Source organism: Eulemur rufifrons, chromosome 6, assembly GCF_041146395.1.
Source record: "Eulemur rufifrons isolate Redbay chromosome 6, OSU_ERuf_1, whole genome shotgun sequence".
Lineage (NCBI taxonomy): Eukaryota > Metazoa > Chordata > Mammalia > Primates > Lemuridae > Eulemur > Eulemur rufifrons.
In genome coordinates, this window is record NC_090988.1 from 45268412 (window position 1) to 45291920 (window position 23509).

The following is a 23509-nucleotide window of genomic DNA, read 5'->3' on the forward strand; positions in this document are numbered from 1 at the left end:
GGAAGCTGAATCTCCAAGAGGCTACATGCTTCACTAATAAATGGTAGCACTGCAAGTCTAACCAAGACCTTTAAGTTCTGAATCCCATACATTTTTCACTTTTTCTTACAGTTTTTCATCCAAGCCTCTTGACATTGACATTTTTTCTAGTACATTTCAAGCATTACAAATTAATACAAACAGCAACATTTATATAGCTTTAACTATGTACTAAGGCTGAACTTAAAGCCTGTATGTATATTAACTAATTTAATCTGAACATCCTATGGAGATACTGAGCCACTAGTTTACTATGTGACCTTGAAGAAATTGCTCAAAGACTTTGAACCTCAGCTCTCTCCTATGTAAAAGGAGTAGCTTGGTTTAGAACAAAGATGGCAAATAGATTCTCATCAAGATTAGAATTAGACCAATTGGTCATAGCTGCTGAAGAGCTGTAGTGAAAAGTGCTCTGAGGCCACGTTGAGGCTCAGCAGTAATGCCGGGATGGGGGAGTGACACGTGCTGCGTATTTGCCATCTATGAAGTGCATGGACTCCAAATCCTTCCTTAGCACGAACATTCTCTGGCTCCAAGATCCTAATTTGTTCTTAAGAATCATCATATGCAGGCACCAAAACCTAAACTTAGAACAGTAACTGTGCTACCACCAGTCTTCACTTCCTTCACCTCTCTCTTCTCGTTTCCAAGAATTCCTAAAGGGCAGCAACTTGCTTTTCTCTAGCATGAAGGCATATTAGTGCCTCTCATTGTGACTTGCTTCCACTTTAGACACGGACTGTTTCCCGGGGCCTGTGACACAGTATTCTGCCAAGACTCTGACAGCTGCAGGCGTCCACACACAGCTCTGTGCCGCTCTCCCACTTTCAGCCGTGCGGCTGCCAAAACAAGACCAAGAAATTGTTTGTACCTTTTTGTCAGCTGTTATTTCTAAGTGCCAACTCCTCCAGAGCAAAAAACAGAAAAACTCCTAAGGATGACTATTTTGTGGAAGTGACACAGCAGCATTGGAAAAAAAAAAAAAAGAGCTGGTGTTTAGAGCTGGAACACCTGATGCCTCTCAGTGACGCTGACCTGGTTTCAGCTCCTGTCTCTGTCCCCACCCTGTGTTCATTTGCAAACACTACCTCTACGCCCCAGCCCCACAGAGAATTCTGCTTCTTTCGCCCCTTTTGGACAATGCGATCTACTCAACAAGAGTCCAAAAAAAAAAAAAAAAAAAAAAAGGTGTGGCATTAATCTTGACTCCACTACTGACTAGCTGAGGAAACAGGCCTCAATGACATCTCAAGCCTCAGCTTGTTCATCTGTAAGATGGGGATCACTGGGGTACCTACCTCAGGCAATGGCTGTGAAAGATAACGGTGGATGTGAAAGCCCCTCAAGAGCTGTGAAGTGCCATACAGACATGAATATTCTTTCCTTCATTGCTGTGACTTTTCTTCTCCCCTTCTGTCTCCTTCCATTACCCATAGGGCTTTTTATTCTTGAACTTGACAGTAAAATTTGGCTTAAGGTCCTGAATTCACAGCAATTATGTAACGCCCACCTGCACAGCTTCCCTGCAGGCTTCCTGGGTATCACATAGTACCTGATTGTCACAAGGCCTTGAGAATTGGGATGGCCGTCGTGACACAAGGGACGCTGCCATTGCTGCCTACTGATACTGAACCAGCACCAGTACCTGTCATAGAGAAGTAAATCAAAAGGCAATAGATAAACGAAGAGCTACAGAACTCTAACAAAATTAATCAAAACTATGCTTTGCCCAGGTTTTCTGAATCACAAATCATACATACTGACATCAAATATCTTATTTAAAGTTTGCCTTCAGAATGTTCCAACAGAATGATTTCCAAGGCCCTGGAAAGAGATTCATATGGAAGCATGATGTGTTTTATTTATTTAGAGAAAAACCACACTTTCCAAAGTGAAATCACCATACTGACAGAAGCACAAAAGAGAATCTACCTTTGCCCTCGTTGCTTATCCCGTTTCCCAGGACTGAGATCAGAGTGCAAATTCATTGACATCTTTCTTTATGTTAAGCACTCAGCTGGGCACTGGGGCACAGCAATGAATGAAACTCTGTCCTTGCCTTTGTGGAGCTCCCAGTCTAATGGGGAGGTGCAAGTATCACCCAACATTTAAAACTTTCGTTAACTCATGGCCAGGATTCTCCCCTCATATTAATCATTTCATGAAGATTTTCCCGTAAAGTTATAGTCTAACACTGCAATGTTAGTCTACCATGCTTCTGTGCCTAAAACTGTACTTTTTCCCTGAGCATTTTTATGCTATTCTCAATGCCTATGACCTCTACATAGCTCAGGCTTTAGATAACAGGGTCTTAGCAATCCATCACCTTCACATTTTTTTTTTTTTTCTGGCCTAGACTCTGTAAATTTCAGTAGTTTAATTTATTCAAAGGGAATCATTCTTTTCCTGAATACCAAAAATTGTGACTCTGAATCCTTGTACACCAAACCCCTGCCCAGATGTGAGAAAGCCCCCTGAACTTCTAGAGCAGCCATGGGTAGATGCCACTTAGGTTCTCTGTGCCTTTAGGAAGTAGTAGCTTGGCACAGTAGTGCCATTCTGAGAGAGCCCGCCTTGAGACTGAGATAAGATATGACTTAAGCCTGGGGCCATTTCTCACACTTGAAAAAGAAAAACATCCCCACCCCCACCCCACCCCAGCTATCCATCCTCCAGAGAAGACATCTATACTTCACAGCTGTGCCCACATATTACTTAACTTCCCCAAATCAGTTGTCATTGTCAAAACAGTCTGGTATTAACTTCTTTTATGAAATTAATTCACCTTTCACTGGTGCTATGGCTATTGAAGGAGAACCTGACATTGACAGACTGTGCATGTGCTTCAGGGGTGGTGAGAATATAAAGCAATGAGGTGAATTGTCCTTTGGTTTAGGAAAAGCTACTTCATATTCCACTCTTCTTCCACTATCTTCTCTAGCAGACAGGAAGTCATTTCAACAGCTCTAATAACCAATTTCCCCACCAAAGCTTAGTCAGCAATAAGCCTAATGTAAATAGGAGAGCAGTCCCTTCTGGGTTTGCAGCTAAATTGGGCTAATCCCATGGCCAATTAATTCATCAATTGGATAAAATAGATGATTGAAAAAATAATTGCCAAAACCCAATTTACTTTCCATGGTTATTTGTCGAACTTGAGGTCCACCCTGAATCTGAAAGCTTGCAGCAAATGACGTTGGAAGGGCTAACGTTTTACTATTATACTTTGTCATCCTCATTTCTCTTTCTAAAGTTTCAGGGCATAGCTTAGCAGCAATTATAACTAATGGTGTAGGACAGTCCCCAATTTTAAATCTTCTTTAATTGACTCACAGCATTTTCCTGATGAATTAACGTTAGAGTAAAATCCTTAATGTCCTGATGAAGTTTTTATATCATAAATGAAACAAGCAGACACTTGCTTTTGAAGTGTGCTTCTTGGCGAAATAAAATAGAAGATGAAATAAAAGGTACAGAAATTCTGATTAGGTAGCGGCAAACTATAGAATGCAGACTTTCCTTGAACTAAATGGCTTCCTTTTAGGTAGCAAATTTTTATGTTGAGGGCATGGCACTCCATTTCTCTGTGTCAGACAGGAAGCAGTCTCACAGGGCACCGCCCTGCTGCAGATCGCCAGCAGCCAGTTACTGCTGAGCGTTATGACTATGTGATAACCCAACACTAAAATAGTGCTAAAGAGTTTTATGAGGATGAAGAGATTTTTGAATGGTTCAAGGAGAGAGCAAGGAAAATCAACCCTGAACTCTGTCTGTTTCCTGTGTTTCAGAGCAGGGCTTGTAGCTATAGAATATATATATGAATGGTTGTTGGTTCACTGTAATTTTCCTCTCTTCTCTTCTCAGGAGGGCAAGAAGACCTCATTCTTTCCTACGAGCCTGTCACAAGACAGGAAAGTAAGTTTCCCAGCATGCTTTCATTATGGATTCCGGGGCCATAACAAGTGACACCACTGAAAGAGGGAAAGAGTGAAGGAAAATAAACTGCTTAATACTCAGTTGTCCCCAGAGCATACCCTACTCTCTCCCTCTTTCTCCTTGACCACATCACCAAACAACTTCTCTGCTGAGCACGGGCTGTAGCAGCTCCTAAGAGAATGGAGTAACCCTCCAGATGAGTAGTCCTCAGAGGAAAGGAGCACATCCAAATCACCTAAAGAGCCCTAGCTACAGGTCTGGTGGGTAAAATCTCTGGGAGACTGAGGTCAGCTCAGTATTGAGAAGGACCTTCTAGCAGATCTGCCTAAGATATAGGCCCTCTGTGGACTGCTTCTTTTTTCTAGAGGCATTTGTACGGAGGCTAATGGCTATTGACAAGGACATCGCAGAGGAAATTCAAGGAGCAGATGGGGAGTTGTACCAAATGAACTTTAGGGTTCCTTCTATTCCCAGATACAAACCTCAGCAGAGTATAGAGAGTATTTTGCTCTGAGGAAAAGAAATTATAAAAGCACGAGATGTTATTACTACTAACAATTACTTTTTAAAGTCATGTCTAAACAATGGCTAAACAGCTGGTTTGGATTCTTTTTTCTCCCACTCAATTGACTAAATTCAGTTGTTTTGACATTGTGTAGGCATATCCAGAGAGTAAGCAAAACTCCTCCAAATGGTTCTTTTCGTTGATAAACACTGCAGTTACTTTTCCCTGTTAGTAAATCCCAGAAAGTAGGCACAGCCAACATCCTGAATGTTAAACGTCAGTTTCCCTACCCGGGGCTGTATGAGTAATTTAGCCAGTGAAGTAATGCCCTTAGTAGTTCTTACTGCTTGGCAATTTCATCTTAAGGCTCACCCTTGCAAGACAGTTTTGCAGTTTTCCCCAAGTCTTTCTCTGCATCTACATCTTCCTTTGCCTTTCTGCAGTAAACTATACCCGACCAGTGATTATCCTGGGCCCGATGAAGGATCGGATCAATGATGACTTGATATCTGAATTCCCTGATAAATTTGGCTCCTGTGTGCCTCGTAAGTATCATTTTTCATTTCTCTAAGAAAAAAAAAAAAAAAACTTGGATCCTTTTTGAGACGCTAAAATGTAATTCTGTTTCTCCAATAATCTCTCCAATGATTCAAATACCATCAGTTACTTATTCTCTGCGCATCTTAATTTCTCTGCCTAACACTTTTCATCTATGCTGTTATGTGCTCTTATCTATTAAGTATGGCAATGTCCTCTCTAAACTGTAGTCTTCTAGAAGTCAAGATTCATCTTTGTAGCCCCCTTAGCATTTAAAACAGCACAGGATTTATGATAGGCATCAGTATATTCTTATAGGTTGATTGAAATGCCACTGAAACATCTTTTTCCGTAAAATGGAAGAGATCAGAAACAAAGCTGTATATTAAAATCATGTCAGGATGACTTAGGGTTATGTGTCAGTCCCAAAGCAAAACAGCCTTTTCCAGCTTCTGGCCCCTCTGAGTGTGTAGCCCTGTAAGATTCTCTCTGTTCTACTTCTCCCCTCCCTCCACCACCACCAGACTTTCTCCACTCACTCACCCCCATCTCTAACCCCACTGTGGCACAAAGAGATGCATGGAGATCTTCTATGTATGTGGACAGGCCCACAGGGAATTTCAGTTCGGTAGATAATGGAGCTCTTAAATATGATCCCAACATATTTTTCTCCCACTCTACATTTTTTTTTTTTTTTTTTTTTGAGACAGAGTCTCACTCTGTTGCCCAGGCTAGAGTGAGTGCCGTGGCGTCAGCCTAGCTCACAGCAACCTCAAACTCCTGAGCTCAAGCGATCCTCCTGTCTCAGCCTCCCGAGTAGCTGGGACTACAGGCATGCGCCACCATGCCCGGCTAATTTTTTCTATATATATTTTTAGCTGTCCATATAATTTCTTTCTATTTTTGGTAGAGATGGGGTCTCGCTCTTGCTCAGGCTGGTCTCGAACTCCTGAGCTCAAACGATCCGCCCACCTCGGCCTCCCAGAGTGCTAGGATTACAGGCGTGAGCCACCGCGCCCGGCCGACCACTCTACATTTTTTAAGCTTTATGCTTCCAAGTGTCTCTAACATTGCAGTACTACAAATTTCACCTGGAATACTTAAGAATAGTAGGAATTTTATGCGTGCAGTACATGGACAAAAAAAGACTAGGATTGATGGCTGTATTTCATGAAATGGTTCCCAGCAAGGGTTCTGGGAAGAGATCCTGCCATAGAACATATTCTGAGAAAGTCTTGAGATAGGGAGGAGAAAATGAAACACTAGTTTAGAGCAGCTTCCAGATTGATCTTCCACTTTTGAAAAAAGGAAAACAGAAAGTACTTAAGCTCTATTTCCATTTTCCCTTCCACCTTGTATACTCTTTCTCTTTTTTCATTAATAGCACAAGTTAAACAAGAAAATAAAAAGTACACAGAATCCCACATAATACTCAGAGATATCGTTGTTGATATTTTGGTATATTTCCATCTACTCTTTCTTTTTGGGCATGCATTTTTCCATGTGATTGAGTACTTTTTTTGCTTAAAATTATTTAAAATTTTATATAACTATTTTAAATGATTATTATGTTATAATCATTCTTCATTGATGGACATTTTGGGTTTCCCTATTACTCACTAGTATGAATTACAAGTAAAATACAATTGTAATTATGTATTATAATTATTTATAAATTAATATAATGAATATCCTTAAGGATAAAATTGTGTCTGAAGTTTTGATCATTTTCCTAGGTCAATTCCTAGAAAGAAAATAATTGAGTCAAAGATTGGAAATATTTTAACATTTTTTTATTGATATTGCTAGATTGTTTTCCCCTTCTCTTCTTACCAAAAAATCTAGGTGGAATGGTTAGAGTTGCTGACTTTTAGTCCCACCTTAACTGTGATTATCTTATTTTACATATTTTTAAATCTCTGAATATATTTATAACTGTATGTCCATTTTTTCTCCTGTTTATGTGACACATTTTCCTGCTTCTTTGCTTATCTCATAATCTTTTAATTTGTGGGAGACATTTTGATGATATATTGTTGACCATCTGGATTTTGTTATTTTCCCTTATAGACTATTAAGTTTTTGTTCTAGCAGGCAATAATTTCTTGACACATCAGCTTGTCCCAGTTGTGATTTGGTTTTAGATTTTGTGAAGGAGGGTCTAGAATAAGTCCAGAATAACTTTCTAAAGCATGACCTTTCCCAAGTCTTAACCAAATGCCCAGTTCTGACTGAACTGCCGTGTCTCCTAGCACTATGTGACCTTCAGGTGCTCTATTTGGAAGTGGCCTCTATATAGAGAGGTGGGGTGAATGTCCCCTCATGTGTTTCTCTTCTCTCAAGGATTATAGCCCTGAACTGCCTGTTGTCTGATGTCTGAAAACAGTTGTTGCATATGTTTTATTCAGTTTTATAATTATTTATGGTGGGAGGGTAAGACTGGTACTTGTATTATGTCATGGTCCTTTGTACCACATATTTCTGCATATCTATGTTGAGGGTATGGTGGAGAAAATAGGGGTAAAGGAAATTTATGAATATAAGTGTACCTTAATTTTATTGTTTCTTGTTTTATAAAGATACTACAAGGCCAAAGCGTGACTACGAAGTGGATGGCAGAGACTATCACTTTGTCATTTCCAGAGAACAAATGGAAAAAGATATCCAAGAGCACAAGTTTATAGAAGCCGGCCAGTACAATGACAATTTATACGGAACCAGTGTGCAGTCTGTGAGATTTGTAGCAGAAAGAGTATGTTCACCAATCTTCTTACACCTCCCTTGAAGAAGTTTTCTAGGTGGCAAACTGCATTTTTTTGGTCATTACTCTTTCCTGATTGCAGTTGTAAATTTTAATTAAATATTCCTTTTAAGACATCCAAGCAGAGAATCACCTTAGAGCAATGTCATTAATCTTTGTTCTAATCTCAGTAAAGTATTCTGACTGACTTGGAGAGAGTGGAAATGGGGGTGGTCTATAAACCTCAAGGCAATTAACAGCTTGAAGTTTATGGGGATTCACTTTGTCCTTGACTCACTATCTGAGGCCCCAGTAAACAGCACTGAATTTATTAAGGAAGATTTACCACTTACTTTTGTGTGTCTAGATAGAGATCCTCAATTCTTTTGTTAGAGGAAGGGTTTGTTTTTTGGTTTTTGTTTTTTTTTTCATCTCTCTGAAAACTTGACACGTTCATGGGAGAGGGGGAGATAGATGAGGAGGGCTACCCAGCCTGTTGCTGGCAGAAGTTCCAACTTAGAAGAGGTGTAGATGCCGCAGTTCTCTTCTTGATGATAATTTCAGGACATGGAAAAGAGAAAAATGTTCAAGAGAGGACTAGACAGGAAGGCACCTACATGTGACTTTAAGATCTACCTACAGAGCAATCTTATCTCCTGTGAAAACAGAGGACCAATTTCACAGGAGAAAATATTTGTTGAGTTGATTTGATTTGACATGACCTTTTTCAATGTACTGATAAAGAATTAAATAAGAAATTTTAATGTCTATCTGAGAATGCACTAAGAAGTTCCATCTATTTTTCTGTCTCTCAAAAGTTAGGCTCTATCAGCTATATGAATACTGGTTCTTGTCAGTGTCCTGGATAATTGCATCTATTTTCCTCTTTGAACATGTAGATACAACTTTCATTAACTTGAAATCTTCTGACTACTGAATAATCAAACGGCATTTATATGTTTGATATCCTGTTACACTTTACAGATAGCAAACTTCGAATTTATTATTTAAGTGATAAAGGCTTGAACCATCTTAGCGTGTTTCTCATAAGAGTTCAAGTATTCACTGGACTCTATTCATTTTTATGTAGATATTATAGATGAGTTTTTAGCCCTTAGTATTGGTTTAGGACTGTTCCTATCTGCATAAAGTGCTTTTTTTCTTGTGTAAAGTTCGTCTAGCCTCAGGGTAATGAGGCCATTTCTCTCCAGGAGGTAGAACATGATGTGGCAAATGTATCTACTTTTCCAGAAATACTTTATGAGGCAGCCAGCTCCTTGCTTTGGGCACTTACTGCAGTGGAAGCCAAATTAAATGAAGTGTGCTATAATGTAATATGGTTTGTATTTGTCGACAAACAAGAAATTTACATACTTCGTGCAAGCCTCTCTCTCAGCATTGAACCACATAATATTTAAGTTAACTCTTTGTGTCTGTTCTCCACTGGACTGAGCAGATTGAGGGCAGGATGCATGTAAGCACTAAGGGAATATTTGTTGAATTGTTCTAAATTCGCATGATTCTGATTCTTCCAAGTTTAATGCTGGGCAGGGCAAGACAATAAGGTGACTGCTTATTCCAACCAACAATTCTGTCAGTGCTCAAGACCTGGGTTTGAGTACTCCTAGCACTGAATTTTTGGGCAAGTTGGTTAATATTTCTAAGCCTTAGTCTTCTCTTCTGTAAATGCAATTGATAACACCTGTGGGAATTTCTTCTTGACAATTGTCTTCAGAGATGGCTTATGAGCCTTATAAGAATGGACTCAGTCACATGACATGGCTGCACATCTTCTTTGTGCAGAGCATCAAGTATTTATTTAAGAAAATAAAGTTAACTGAGAGAACACATGTAAAATGCCTAGCCCAGTGGCAAAACTTAGTAAGCAAGCATTCAGTGATGGCGCTGTATATCAACTTTTATTTACTCTTTGCAGTGATCTTTTTTTAATCTTTAGAAATCCGGTATCCCAGAATAGACATTTCTCAAAAGAAGACATACCAATGGCCAATAGGTATATGAAAAAAATGCTCAACATCATTAGTCATCAGAGAAATGCAAGTCAAAACTACAATGAGATATTATCTCACCCCAATTAAAATGGCTTTTATCAAAAAGACAGGCAATAACAAATGCTAGCAAAGATGTAGAGAAAGGGGAACTCTCATACACTGTAGAAATAAATGTAAATTAGTGCAACCACTATAGAAAAGGGTATGGAGGTTCCTCAAAAAACTAAAAATAGAACTACCATATGATCCAGCAATCCCACTGCTGGGTATACATCCAAAGGAGGGGAATTCAGTATATAGAAAAGATCTCTGCACCCCCATGTTTATTACAGTTCTATTCACAATCACCAAGATGTGGAATCAACCTAAGTACCCAGCAACAGATGAATGAAGAAATTATGGTACATATACAAATTGGAATATTACATAGCCACAAAAAAGAATGAAATCCTGCCATTTGCACCAACATGGTTGGAACTGGAGAACATTGTGTTAAGTGAAATAAGCCAAGCACAGAAAGACAAATCTTGTATGTTCTCACTCATATGTGGGAGCTAAATATTAAAAACAATTGATCTCCTGGAGACTGAGAATAGAATGACAGTGACCAGAGACTGAGAAGGGTAGCAGGGAAGGGGGGGAATAAAGTGGGGATAGTTAATGGGTACAAAAATATAGTTAGATAATTAGATAGAAGGAACAATATTTGATAGTACAACAAAGTGAGTATAAATAATAGTAAGTTAGGGTATACTTTAAAATGACTAAAAGAGTGAAGTTGGAATGTTCCTAACACGAGGAAATGTTAAATGCCTGAGGTCATGGATACCCCAATTACCCTGATTTGGTTAATTCACATTGTATGCCTGCATCAAACCAGCGCATGTATCCTATAAAGATATACAACTATTATGTACTCATAATAATCAAAAATTAAAAATATATATTTTTAAAAAATTAATAAAAATATAATTTTATATAGTAAAATTTAAAAAAAAGAAAAAGAAAGAAATCCAGCATCCCATACCTTCCTCTAAAACACACATACATTATTTCCTTTTGGTTGAATTATGGCCATTTTTTCTGTACTAACTCCATATTTTTCTTCTCTTTCTACCAGGGCAAACACTGTATACTTGATGTATCAGGAAATGCTATCAAGCGGTTACAAGTTGCCCAGCTCTATCCCATTGCCATCTTCATCAAGCCCAAGTCTCTGGAACCTCTGATGTGAGTAGAGGGCACTAGAGGCCTTCGTCCAACTAACTCCCTGTTCCATAACACACAGCAAATTGTTAACAGCTCTTAGGCACAAATGCTTACACATGGGAAATGCCATTGTTGATTTTTAAGCATTCTCTTTTTTAAAAGATGTATTAAAGTTCGGGGTCAGGTGCGGTGGCTCATGCCTGCCAATCCCAGCTACTCTGGAGGCTGAGGCAGGAGGATCGCTTGAGATTGCAGTGAGCTATGATGATGCCACTGCGCTCTAGCCTGGACAACAAAGCTAGACCAGTTGTTTTTTTAACTACTAGAGACATAATGTCAGTAATTCCTTAAAAGGTCTTCACTAATGTTTCCTGATTTTTGTTTTCCTGTTTCACTAGTTATTTTCTTTGTTTTAGTTTTTTTTGGGGTTTTGTTGTTGTTTTGAGGGTAGCTTGGTTTGGTTTGGTTTTTTTTTTTTTGGTTTGGATTTGTTTTCCAGATGATAGGAAGCAATCATTTTTTAATTGTCTCTTACTTCTGTGAGCAGATCCATAGATAAATCTTTTTAAATGGTGGATTTTTTATAGAGGGAGCAGACAGCCTTTTAGACTTTTCCCATTGTCATATTACTTTGTTCTATAATAGAATTCCAATGTTCCTTAATTAAAACTTCACATATATAGATCAGTATCGGCAACTCCCATTCATAAAAGTGAAGCTACAGTAGACAAAATAGCAGAGCAAACAGGCTACCAGTTGAGACTCGAAAATTGATTAGGCCAGGTTTGGTTCTTCGTTTTGCCACCGATCAGCTGTGTACCCTTGGGCAAATTGCTTGACCCACCCTCTAAGATTAGTTCCTCACCTCTAAACTAGGCACATTAATGACTACATCATAGAGCTAGTGTAAAGGTTAAACAAGATTATGAATGTAAAGCTCATCATATAGTCTTTGGCATATAGTAGCTATTATCATAAAAGACATAAAGTTGCTTTATTATAAAGGAATAAAGCTATTTTATCATGATAGCACACACAAACAACACCAAGAGAGTACAAGAGATAATGCCAGTGTGTCTGTTACAAGAGCCCTGCTCAAATACTGCCTCCATTTGGGCCTCAAGACCACAGAGTGTTTGACAGGGTTCAGGAGTGAACCACAGAGTTCTAGGAAACAGTGTTTATGGAAAGACTGAAGAAAGAGAAATTTAATCCCAGAGGTGAAAGCAGTTACTTACAGAGGCTATCGACTAACTGTTCCCGGTCTCCTCCAAGGGTGAAGAAGCAAAGCAAACTGTAGCAGCTGGAATGGCAGCCTGAGAGAATTAAGTTAAATACATAGTTGATCTCTGGGGAAATCGCCAGAGCTGTATCTTAAAAGCAGAATATAGTCCCATAAATAAAAGATGGACAAGGGCTTTTACCAGGACGAAAAAATAAAATTGGGAGGTCACCAACAGTACCTTCAGCCCCATGAATTTAGGTATTAAATTATAAGTGAAAGAGTTTTTCCCCTAGTTGGCACATGGAAAAATATGTATTGATGATAAAACAATGGTTCTTAATATCATTATCCAATAGCACGTGTTAAATTTCTCCTTACGTAGAATACTGTGTTGCATATTGTGCAAGGTGAGTTAATTAAGCAAGTACCAATTTCATTATGTAAAAGTGATTTATAATCTGTAAAGAGCTTCACAAATATAAGTACAACATTAGTAAAAAGAGTAGAAGAATGGCCCTCACCTCCTGGGAACAGCCATCTTAAAATCCCATTTCAGAAATAGAAAAATGTCTTCACATTGGAAACACACAGTGGGATAAATGGCTTCCCGGGAAGTGAGGCCTCAGAAAGCCACAGCAGTGGCACATCTGGTCCAGTATGATATTGGGGGACAGTCCCATCTGGTCCTCCGTAGGAGAAGGTCTACTTCCTTCCACAGCTGTGAGATGACTTACTTAGTTTTGCCTTAGGGCCCTGTCACAGCCACTTATCACCGAGGAACGTCAACCACACTGAAGGCTGCATTGCACAATGAGGACAGTGAATAATAAATAATGTGCTGCAGCCATGTTCATGGGTCTCGTGACATTCAGACCAAAGCAATCTTATTATTAAATGCTGGATATTTACTTTACAGTTCACTCTTTTTCAAGGCTTTGACTCAGGAGCAAAGCTGGCATGAATTGCCCCTTCCCCAGGGAGGAGTGAATGCCAGGTCAGCCGGAACAAAAGCATGGCAGCTGTCACATTTAGGTATTGCTACATCATCACACACGTTATTTCTCAAGTGCATCATCCACATCAAACCACAGAGCTTATTAGCACATACACAGCCGACTCTTCGGAGGAGCATAAAATCAAGGGCGTGTTGTAAGAGATGTTCGTTTTACACTGTGCTGCCACCTGACTTCTGTTACCTCCCTCCCATGGCAATGAGATGCTTTCCTGTGTCTCTTCACCCTGCCACCTCCAATTTGCTTCTCCCTTCTTGCTCCTGTGATGCCCTGTGTTTACTTCTGTCTTCAACTATGTCAAAATTATGTTTATTTTCCTAGCTACCCATTTATTCATTTATTCCTTCACTTTATTCATTAAACAAATAAGTGTTGAATCAGGCTCCATACCACATGCTGATTAAAAAAGCCATGGTCTCTGCCCTCAAATAACGCATAGATCAGTCAAAGAGACAAAATAAATTCATATGTTAGAGGATAAAAACCTAAACCAAGTCATTGCTACAATAAGTGCAAAGGGAATTCAGAGAAAACAGACCACTATGGGCCAGGCAAGTCAAAGGGGTGACATGATTTCTTGACACCTGGTGCAAATCACCATCTTTAGTGAGGAGTATCCCTTGGCTTATCCCAGCATCTTCTGCACCCAAGAGTGACGTCCACTCAAGCTGCTAAGGCTAGGACTGTTTGGGAAAAAAATTGTGGGTACCATCCTTCAGGACAAAATGAGTTTACTTAAGCAAAAAGAGTTCATGAAATTCTCACTGCTTTATATTTTAGCCCTCAGCATCATGTCCAAAAACATGTTACTAACTTTAGTTTTGTTTTGTTTGTTTGTTTTCAGTTTTTTCCAAATAAGCCTCTTTTGAAAGATATCAAATCTTGGTGTAATGGGAAGTCTGTTTGACTAAAACTTGATTAAAAAAATTTTTTTAAAACTTGAGTTCTTACCCCAGGTTACTCTTGATTAAATATACAGCTTTAGGCAAGTGCCTTCAACCTTCTGTCACTTGCTCTGAAAAAGGAAGTGACTAAGCCCAGGTGTTCCAGACTTGGATCTCTGGCTTTCTAAGCTGCACGCAAGGCAGTAATACTCTCAGAAATTCTGCATGCACCTGTGATGCATCCCAGTGGGCCAACCAAAATGTCCTTGAATTTGGTGGGACTTTTTGTAACTGCTGGAGGACACGGGAAGATAAAGCTGCCACTGGTTAGGAATCAGTAGATGAAATTTCAAAGAGAATTAGAGAATTTCCCATTTCTCCCGCATCTTGATTTGTCCTTGAAACTAGGCTCAGTTTAAATAATCTTACAATGATTAAGCAAAGTTTATATACAGTTAATGGTACACCAGTTGTTGACACACTGACAGAAGGAAAAGGACAGATAGTCCCAGGCATAATTCCTTAAAGGCTTATTTTTCTATTAGAACAAAAGTAAACAAAGTAGGCATCAGAGATTCTTTTATACCAAGCTCCTCTATCCTAGCTCACTATTTGATTAAATTACTTGCATATAGTCTAGTTGAAAATGTCTTGGTCCCAGCACTTTTGATTGTTCTATTCTGTGTCTATTTTAATTCAGTCCTCCTTTGGAAGATCCTTAAGCTGTCATTTGATTATAAAAACAAAGAAAGTTCAGGGCTCTTATTGCTATAGATGTGCTTACCATTTGCAGAATTCAAGCAAGAAGAGCTGCAGAATGCCTTTTTAGCCCAAAAAATACACATGCCTAAGGGGCCTACCCCATGTTCTATAATTCTTTGGAAACACCTTATGTTTCTACACGCTACATATTTTCAGGTACACATTGGGAATAAATAGCAACCCTTAAGGAGGATTAGGAAGTCAAGAAATCAAAGCCTTTTGCAAGGTCAGGACGTGAGAACAGTCAAATCTAGTTCTCTCAGATGTGATGAGGCCCAACAAGCTGAGATATACCTTCCCTTCTGTCCATCTCACCTGCTTCCTCTGTCCATCCCTGGAAAATTTCTTCCATTCTATAAACTACATTTAAGGGTTAGAAGAAAATCCAAGGAAGGGTGCCCAGGAAAGTTCCAATTTAGAAATTATATCCCCTGAGGAAATAGATGAAGCAAGTAAGACAGTTTATTCTGAAGAAGTGGAAGGAGCACTTCATTTAAATATACTAGGGCCTGCCATGGAGGAAGGTTAGTCCTACTCTAGGGGAATGCAGAGAACAGAACAGGGACCAGTGACTGTAATTCATAAGGAAATAGGTTCTACATCAATATAGTGAAGGACCAGGAGGCTGTTCTCTGAAAGAGTGAATTCTCTGGCAGGGAGTCCTTGTTGCTGAAGCTATTTCAGCAACAAGGAGTCCTAAATAAAGACTAGGAAGCTGCTGTTAAGATTATATTAATATTATGCTTCCTACAGGATTTACTTTTGCCATACACTTTAATTTTTTAGGAATTAGTATATTCCCTTTGTGTTCTAATACCAAACCCTCATTTTTTCCCAGGGAAATGAATAAGCGTCTAACAGAGGAGCAAGCCAAGAAAACCTATGATCGGGCGATTAAGCTAGAACAAGAATTTGGAGAATATTTTACAGGTAAGTTCATTTACCCTGGTAGTGTAAGAAAGGAGATGAATTGTCTGACATTTGGCATAGAGAGGCCTCAGGCCCCAAAACCTTCTTGTTTAGAGTCCCTAATATCTGTTTCATGTGCAGGGAGTCTTGCTGCTTCACCTATTTGCATCAGAACTCTGGGTGCAGCTGCAGCAAGCTCCCAGATCCCACTAGCCCTATCCAAAACCAGAAGCAGCAGATGCCCCTGAGCTATCTCCTGCTATTAAGGAGATTTTAGGCATTGATAGCTTATTAAACTATCTCCCTGATATCATGAGAAAACATTAGGGCTCAAAATGGGCAATGTCCAAAGCAGTTGCTCTTCAGAAGCAGCCTGGGGGCCTCTGTTCTCTGCTTTGATGACCAATAGTCTGTCTCTCCATCAGCAGCACTTGAATAAGATGCTTGAAACACTTCCCTTGTGTTTCGATTAATCCTGTGTCAAGTCTCAATGCAAAACTTTTTTTTTTTTTAACTATTTCCCTGGAAAGATGAAGTTTGGAGAATAGAGGAAGATTTTCTTCTTTTAGGTATCCTGAGTTCTCTATTCTTACCTGCTTTCATGGAATACAGATTAAATCCAGAGAGTAATTTTTGTGGAATTTGCCTTACAACTGATTCTCAATGACTTAAAAACAAAGACTTTCCTCCTGAATTACTTTCTGTGAAATTAGATTTTTTCTAATCTTATGCAGAATATGGAAAGGGCCAGTGTCTTAGCAGTTTATAAATATTTTGAATCAGGTAATATTCAGTAAACTTGCTGTCAATAACTAAGATATAAATTATGTTTCATCCTAAAAGAACATCCAGGCAGGAAAATCGATAAAAACAATGTACATTTTGACCAGTAGTTTATATTCAGGAATAAAATACAATAATTAATATATTCTGAGGATTGTTTTTGAAGATCTAAGCCATGTTTCAGTAGCAATTTATTTTTAAGCTCTGGTGTCGTATGGATAATACTGATGTTTTTGGAGATCTATCTACAAGATGGCTTTTGTTCAAAGGAGATGATAAAATGTACTTAAATCTACTCCTAGTGACTTCATGTTTTAGGTAATACATAATTTAGCAGTTTGTTTATGTTTCCCTCCTATTTATGTTTCTTATAAGTAGTGGCCATAAGATAGTCTCAATAGGAATAGTCCTGCAAGGTAAAATCTCAGTTTACCAGATTGCTTTCCTATTAAAGGCATTGGGGGTTGGAGGACTACCTAAAGTTTCCTCTAAAGCCTGTATTATTTCCTCTTTGTTTAAAATATCTTAATTTCTACCCCTGCCAATGTAAGTTAAATATAGAGTCTATAAGGCCAGTTTTCTTTGCTAAACAGGGAGCTCTCAATCTGAAAACTGACCAGTGCCTACCTACCTCAGTGCCAGGCTCAGAGCAGGTACCCATAAAAATCTTTATTAAATAAATGAATGATTCATTGTCCAAAACTACAGACAGACATATAGAAAATGCAAAACTCTGATACATTTATTAATGATCCAGGGCGTGCATTGAAAGCATTTTTTCAGTCATTAACGTGACCTTGCTTATGTGAATTTTCTGCCTTTTCTTACTAATGAAAATTGCTACTAAGCTTTCTGATGAGTTACCTGTCACTGATTTGAGCTTCCACTGTGTGAGTGACGATTGCTCTTCACCACCTACAGAATGATTCCTAACTCTGGGGGTATTTGTTTTTGTTGCAGCTATTGTCCAAGGAGACACCTTAGAAGATATATATAACCAATGCAAGCTTGTTATTGAAGAGCAGTCTGGGCCTTTCATCTGGATTCCCTCAAAGGAAAAGTTATAAATTAGCTACTGCGCCTCTGACAACGACAGAAGAGCATTTAGAAAAACAAAATATATATAATAATCTACTCGGAGGCTTTTATGTTTTTGTTGCATTTATGTTTTTGCAGTCAATGTGAATTCTTATGAATGTACAACACAAACTGTATGAAGCCATGAAGGAAACGGAGGGGCCAAAGGGTGGGACAGAAGAGACATTGCAGTGTGCAGGAAGGCTTTGGTTTGCTCAAAGTACCAGGTGTAGGGATGAACCTCTGATGGGCTTTCTGCCCGAGAGATGGGAGCCTCCTCACCCCAGCAGATGTCCAGAGCTGATTTAGCTGCTGAGCTCTCTGTGTTTTTTGCTTTAACGAAAATTTGCCAGCACTCGAACCTCACCAACCTTCCCATTACCCACATCTGTAATTGGTACACTTCGAATTTTATAACTATGCACATCCTTTGATTTCTTAACAAGCAAATGAAAGAAAGAAGGAAAAAAGAAAGGAATCCCTTTGGAGACGGCATAGTATCAGGGAAGGATAAGTGTGTAGTTTTCTTGACTGGCGTCTGCAAAGACAAGCATTTCATAAAATTCGCAAGTGTATGGAGGACTAACCTTACTGAGAGGAGGGGATTCCACCTGGGATTAGCTTTATAATTGTTGATTGTCTATTTTGCCATTTATAAACTGAAAGAAGGCACTAAAGATGAGAATAATTTATACAATAAAAATATATTAAATGTATAGATACGAATTTCTATAGGTTAAAAAAGTTTTGTGAACTATTTTGTAAAGACTAATTAATTGAAAGACTAAATGTATGCACTATCAGCAGATGATCAAATTCGAGAACTGACAGTTGCACTCTCCTTTTTGTTGCCAATGATCCATTAAGAGCATCTGAGTTCCTTCCAAGTCTGAGAAAGACTTCTTCCCTGCTTACCTCCCATGATCTCCCTTCCACATTAGTGATGCCCTCTCATGGAGCACATCCCTTAATGAGTTGCCCTCATGGATTTTTTGGAAGACATTTGGTTAACTCATTTTTAAGCCAATGGCTTTTCAGAGAAAGACTCATGCAATGATCTAAAAAGAAGTCTTTGCTTTTTTTCTAGTTAAATAACCTGGGCCTGTCATGAAAATAGTTCAATAACGTTGTTCCTAGTTACTTACATACAATTCTTAAAGGACCATTTAGTATTTTGGCCAACCATGAGTAATTAGAATTACTATTTTTTGTTTCACAGAGTGAGAGTTTTGTAACAGCCAGAGCCATACTAGAGCCATGGGGCGACCTGTCCCAAGATGCACTATTTCTTTGAGGAAGAAGAAAAAAGAAGTATCTGATTGTGGGGGGGTGAGAGATACAGACTTTTTTGTTTATGTATACAGAGCTAAGAGAACCACAAGGGAAGACAATTAATGACTTTGAGCTCAACCAATTGAACCGCCTTTCTTAGGGGCCGCACCTGGACCAAGTTTTGTTTTTTTTTTTTTTTAATAATTATAATAATGATGATTTAAAAAAAGAAACCTCCCAAAGCCTATAAACCGAACCAGAAGAGTTAGTTTCCCACTTTAGAGCTGATGGCAACATCAGCATCACTTTTGCCCAAGGTGTTTAGAGAGACTTTTCAGCAATCTCAGTAACCACTCAACTCTGGGTTCTGTGCATGCCCAGACTAAGCCCTATCGCCTTATTTCTGGGGTACATCAAGACCTGGCAGGGATTCTGCCACACTGTGCAGCAAACCAGCACGTAGGCTGGGATGGGAGAGCAAGAGATAGAGCCATCAGAGTGGTGGGGCTTCTTCACAACAAGAACATCAGAGCTCAGAATGAGAGTCTCTTTCCAAAAACAAGCATTTTTCACCTTACACTAGATACCATTGTCTGCCTGGCTGCAGTCACCAAAACAAACACAAAAATGCAAAATTATGCATCTTCCTATAGTCTTGAGGCTGCCTTTGCCAATGGAAGGGCTAGCAATGCATTTCCCTCTGATGAAAGTTAAATTTCCAGAGACTTCCTTAGAGTGCTCAAAATGTCAAAGATGTGTCCATGCCTGCAATTCGCCAGTTTCAGGTCAAGGCCTACTTTCATCAATATTGCTCCCAGAAGTTTTTTGCCACCAGAATGCCATTCCTGATCCCAGCTCTATTTTTAGGCCACCATGATAACTTCTTTGGTTTCTCAACTGAGCATGCAATCATTTATTTAAAGGACTGTCATTAATAAGTAGATGTTTTTGCGGGTCGTGTGATGTGCTTTCCATTTAATAGTGTAGTGTGGCTGAGTACAATCAAATTGAACCACCAACCCTTGGTTTTGTAGTAATATAATTATTTATTTTCCTAGTGTAGATGCTTCCAGATTAGAATCAGCATTTGCACTGATTTTTTTATGTAGATTTATATAAATATATACATATATATTTGCTTGAAGAATCACCAAGCAAATTGGTGAGAGGGTCTTTTCCTGTAAAATTTACACTTCCATTTGTTGTGTTGTCATGCGCTTCCCAATGTTGAGGTCTCTATTGGCTCCAATGAACTGGTGTATTTTGCAGCAAGTCTGATGACTTGTATGGAAATGGCATGAAAGTTACCCAGATTACATCTGGTGCAAATGCACTCGGAGCCTGGGGCCAGACTGGTGCTAACACTGCAAACTTTGTCCAGAGCTCTCTCCAATCTGAAGGCTTGCTGGGGGCGCAATGTCACCTTCACATGCTGAGCCCTTTCGAAAAAGTGCCAGATCGTGTCACTGGTGCTATTTTTCATGCTCTGGTACAATGTGTAGCACCACGGGGGTCTCAGCTTTACCAAAATCAAAATCCTAATTGTCAGCTAATTGCAGGGGCATTTGGTTTTGGCTCTTCTCCCATGGGATTTGTTGGCCATTTATTTGCAGGCTTCTTCTCCCAGCCCCAAATCCTCTGGCTGGCTGTCTGCTTAGTGAGCCCGTCTTCACAAAGCCACACTCAGGTGCCTCCGTGAGCTGTCTTAGATCCTACCGCCAGCCCTTCAGGACTTCGAGCCAGGAAGGACCTCTCCACACCTATGGCTCGTGACTCTTTTCCATCCTCATTCTTTTCCTCTGCTCTCCTCCGTATTCTATTTCTAGCTCACTCCATCTCTTTTTTGTTGCTTTTCTTTTTCCTTTTCTTCCCACCATCTCTGTTGACTTTCTCCTGTAATCCTTCTCTGTCCATCCCTCCTTCAGTCTCAGTCTTTTTATTCCCTTTTCCCGTCCTTTCTCCTCTCCTCTCATCTTTGATCATCTCCTCCCTGGCACCCCATTCCTTGATTTTTTTCTGTCCTATAAAGGGCTCATGGCCGATTCAGACAGCAAGTCCACGCATTGGACTAGTGACACAAGTACTTTGGGTCGCCATTTCACCTACTCAGCCCAGAAAGCAAAGCTGAGTGAGGCCCTGACCTGGTGCCGGCTCCAGCGTGCGTCCTGGGGCCAGCCTGCACCGCTGCCTTGGCAGTGACGATGCACGTGCTGTGGGCCCTGCCAGAGCCTGGGTGCCTCTGCCTGAACGCCGCTCCTAAGGGAGCCCACTCCCAACACCTTCCCATGGCTCTGACATTTCCTTTTGATAAAGGCAGACTCTGGCCCCAACAATTACTCTGACAGCAAACCTCTTCCTTCTCATTGAAGCCATGCCATCGCCTTGGTTTGGAGAGAGACATTTTTTTTCCCATTCATAAGGTTTTTCTTTCCCATTTTCATGTGAAGCCCCCTCTGCTTTTCAAGCTGGTGATTGCTCTGGTGAGATTGAATGGACTCGCTGGTGAAATGACATCTTTTCTTACCTGTCTTGGTCCTGCCTAAATTCTTACAAAATATTTAAGCCAAGGACTCAGGCTAGCTCCTAAGTTTATCATATTGATTTGTCACTACTAGGAAAAAAAAAAAGGATCAATTCCCTTAAAGAATATGGGGTATCTCCTGTGCCAACTGATTTGCCAGGGGACTCCCTACAGAATTCTGTGGCTATACATTTTACTTATGCGTGTGTATGGTACATATGGTATGCATACCATGTATACACATATGACATTAGGTATGAATGAATGTGGTTGGAAACCCACACACACACTCCGGTCTGTAAATATCCTTCCTCACTGAAACCTGTGCTTCAGAAATCATTTCTTGTACAGCTGTGCAGTTTCTTGTAGCAGCTAAGGACAAAGCTAAGACAGAGGGACAATTTAGACAAAGATCATCTAAAAGAGTACAGTGTCTCCCTAGCAACTCATGAGGACAGACAACCAAGTGGCAAGGTTGACTCCCAATGGAATGGCAAGCTTTTTTCTCCTTTTTGAATTTGTGTTTCCTAAGTGTGTCTTAACTTCTGAGTGCACCAGGCTGTACCCGTTAGATCCTTTCAATATGACAATTTTGTGCTTCTCTGACAGGATGTTTCTCCATCGAGCTGTAGTGCAGGATGGGAGGGAGTGGGGGGAATACTCCTTGCCTGGGCTGGAGTTTACAGAGACACTGCACAGCTTACACTCCTGTTAAGTGTAAATATTCAACACTTCCATTCCATTTGTGTAAAAAATAAAGCACACACGATTATAAAATCAAGATGTATATTTCATACTCAGTGTGTCTGTGCATATTTACTAATATTGCGTTTCCAGTTGTCAGCAGTGGCCCCATTGTAAAAATGCCTGATAGAGTGTTTATAAACATGTCATGGTTTTATTATAAGCTATAAATATTAAAACATTTTATACTTTATAGCAAATGATTTTCTACCAAAGCATAATTTGTCTTATTTCATAGAATCACTCATTTCTATTTTTATTAATTTTGTCTGATTCCAGAGCTAACATGCTGTTAGGGTAGGTTTGCTCTGAAAAATATTGGCACCACTGAGAGGAACTGAAAGTGGTGCTTTGGCATATTTTTAAATATCGGTTACCATCTTGCTGGCTTTTTGGCAGGATTTTGCCAAAAGTGAACAATGTAGTAAAAGATTAAAGATTCTCACATCTATGTGGGTGAAAAAAAATCAATTTCTCCGTGTCACAATTGTGAGGTTCCAAAAGATACTAAAAATAGAGAATTTTTTTTTTCTTATCTGAAATGTATGATGCAAAGAAAGGCACACATTGGTGTCATTGTCTATATGACATGTTTGGGGCCACAAAACATACCAGCTCCAAAGATCTGTATGAATCAAAAATGTCAGGTTTTGGAATCTGGATCTGCCAAATAATGTTCTAAATTCTTCCAAGTTAAATATATGCCTCGTCATAATGACATATAGGCAGCACAAGTCTCACAGCTAGAGAACCAAAACAAATTCCACCCACAAAAGGGGTGAAGTTTCCCATCAAAGCGATCGCTTTGCTTCATGATCAACTCATGTAATTGGATCAGCCATTGGGGAAGCCAGACTAGTTGGCCGTACCCTTGGGACATCACTGTGAGCCACCAGGAATCTCTGCCAGGTGTCCTGAAGCTGTTCCTGGTGTTGGTTGCTGAACAAATACTCAGAGGCGGCATAAGAAGACACTGAAACTGCAAGACCATTGCGTACCTCAAATTTTGACAATTATTCAATTTTTAACATTTACACAGTCTCACATGGTTTAATATTAGTGGTGACACTACACAAAAGCCAGATTTACTTCAATAATAAGTACATTTATTCAGAACAGAAGAAAGCTAGAAGAGCATTTGACTTTTCTTTGTGTCCTATTTCATGTCTGTATAACTATTTTTAAACCATAATCATTCTAGAACTCTTTCATATATATATATATATATATTGTTTGTTTGTTTTTTTAGCTGTCCATATAATTTCTTTCTATTTTTAGTAGAGGCGGGGTCTCGCTCTTGCTCAGGCTGGTCTTGAACTCCTGAGCTCAAACAATCCGCCT

The 23509-nt window shown here is 39.4% G+C and overlaps 1 protein-coding gene across 11 annotated transcripts in view; it reads left to right on the forward strand.

Moving 5' to 3' along the window:
* Positions 1 to 17981, forward strand: part of DLG2 (discs large MAGUK scaffold protein 2) — a 1100864-nt gene extending 1082883 nt beyond the window's left edge. For 10 of the 11 annotated variants that reach the window (XM_069469139.1, XM_069469143.1, XM_069469135.1 and 7 more), the window contains 6 exons: positions 3904 to 3954; positions 4924 to 5025; positions 7597 to 7769; positions 10890 to 10999; positions 15701 to 15792; positions 17515 to 17981. In XM_069469139.1, the coding sequence (XP_069325240.1) occupies positions 3904 to 3954; positions 4924 to 5025; positions 7597 to 7769; positions 10890 to 10999; positions 15701 to 15792; positions 17515 to 17621 (635 nt within the window). In that variant the 3' untranslated portion in view covers positions 17622 to 17981. The remainder of the gene's footprint in view (positions 1 to 3903; positions 3955 to 4923; positions 5026 to 7596; positions 7770 to 10889; positions 11000 to 15700; positions 15793 to 17514) is intronic. The other variant, XM_069469137.1, reaches the window with a different exon arrangement.
* The last annotated feature ends 5528 nt before the right edge of the window (positions 17982 to 23509 follow it).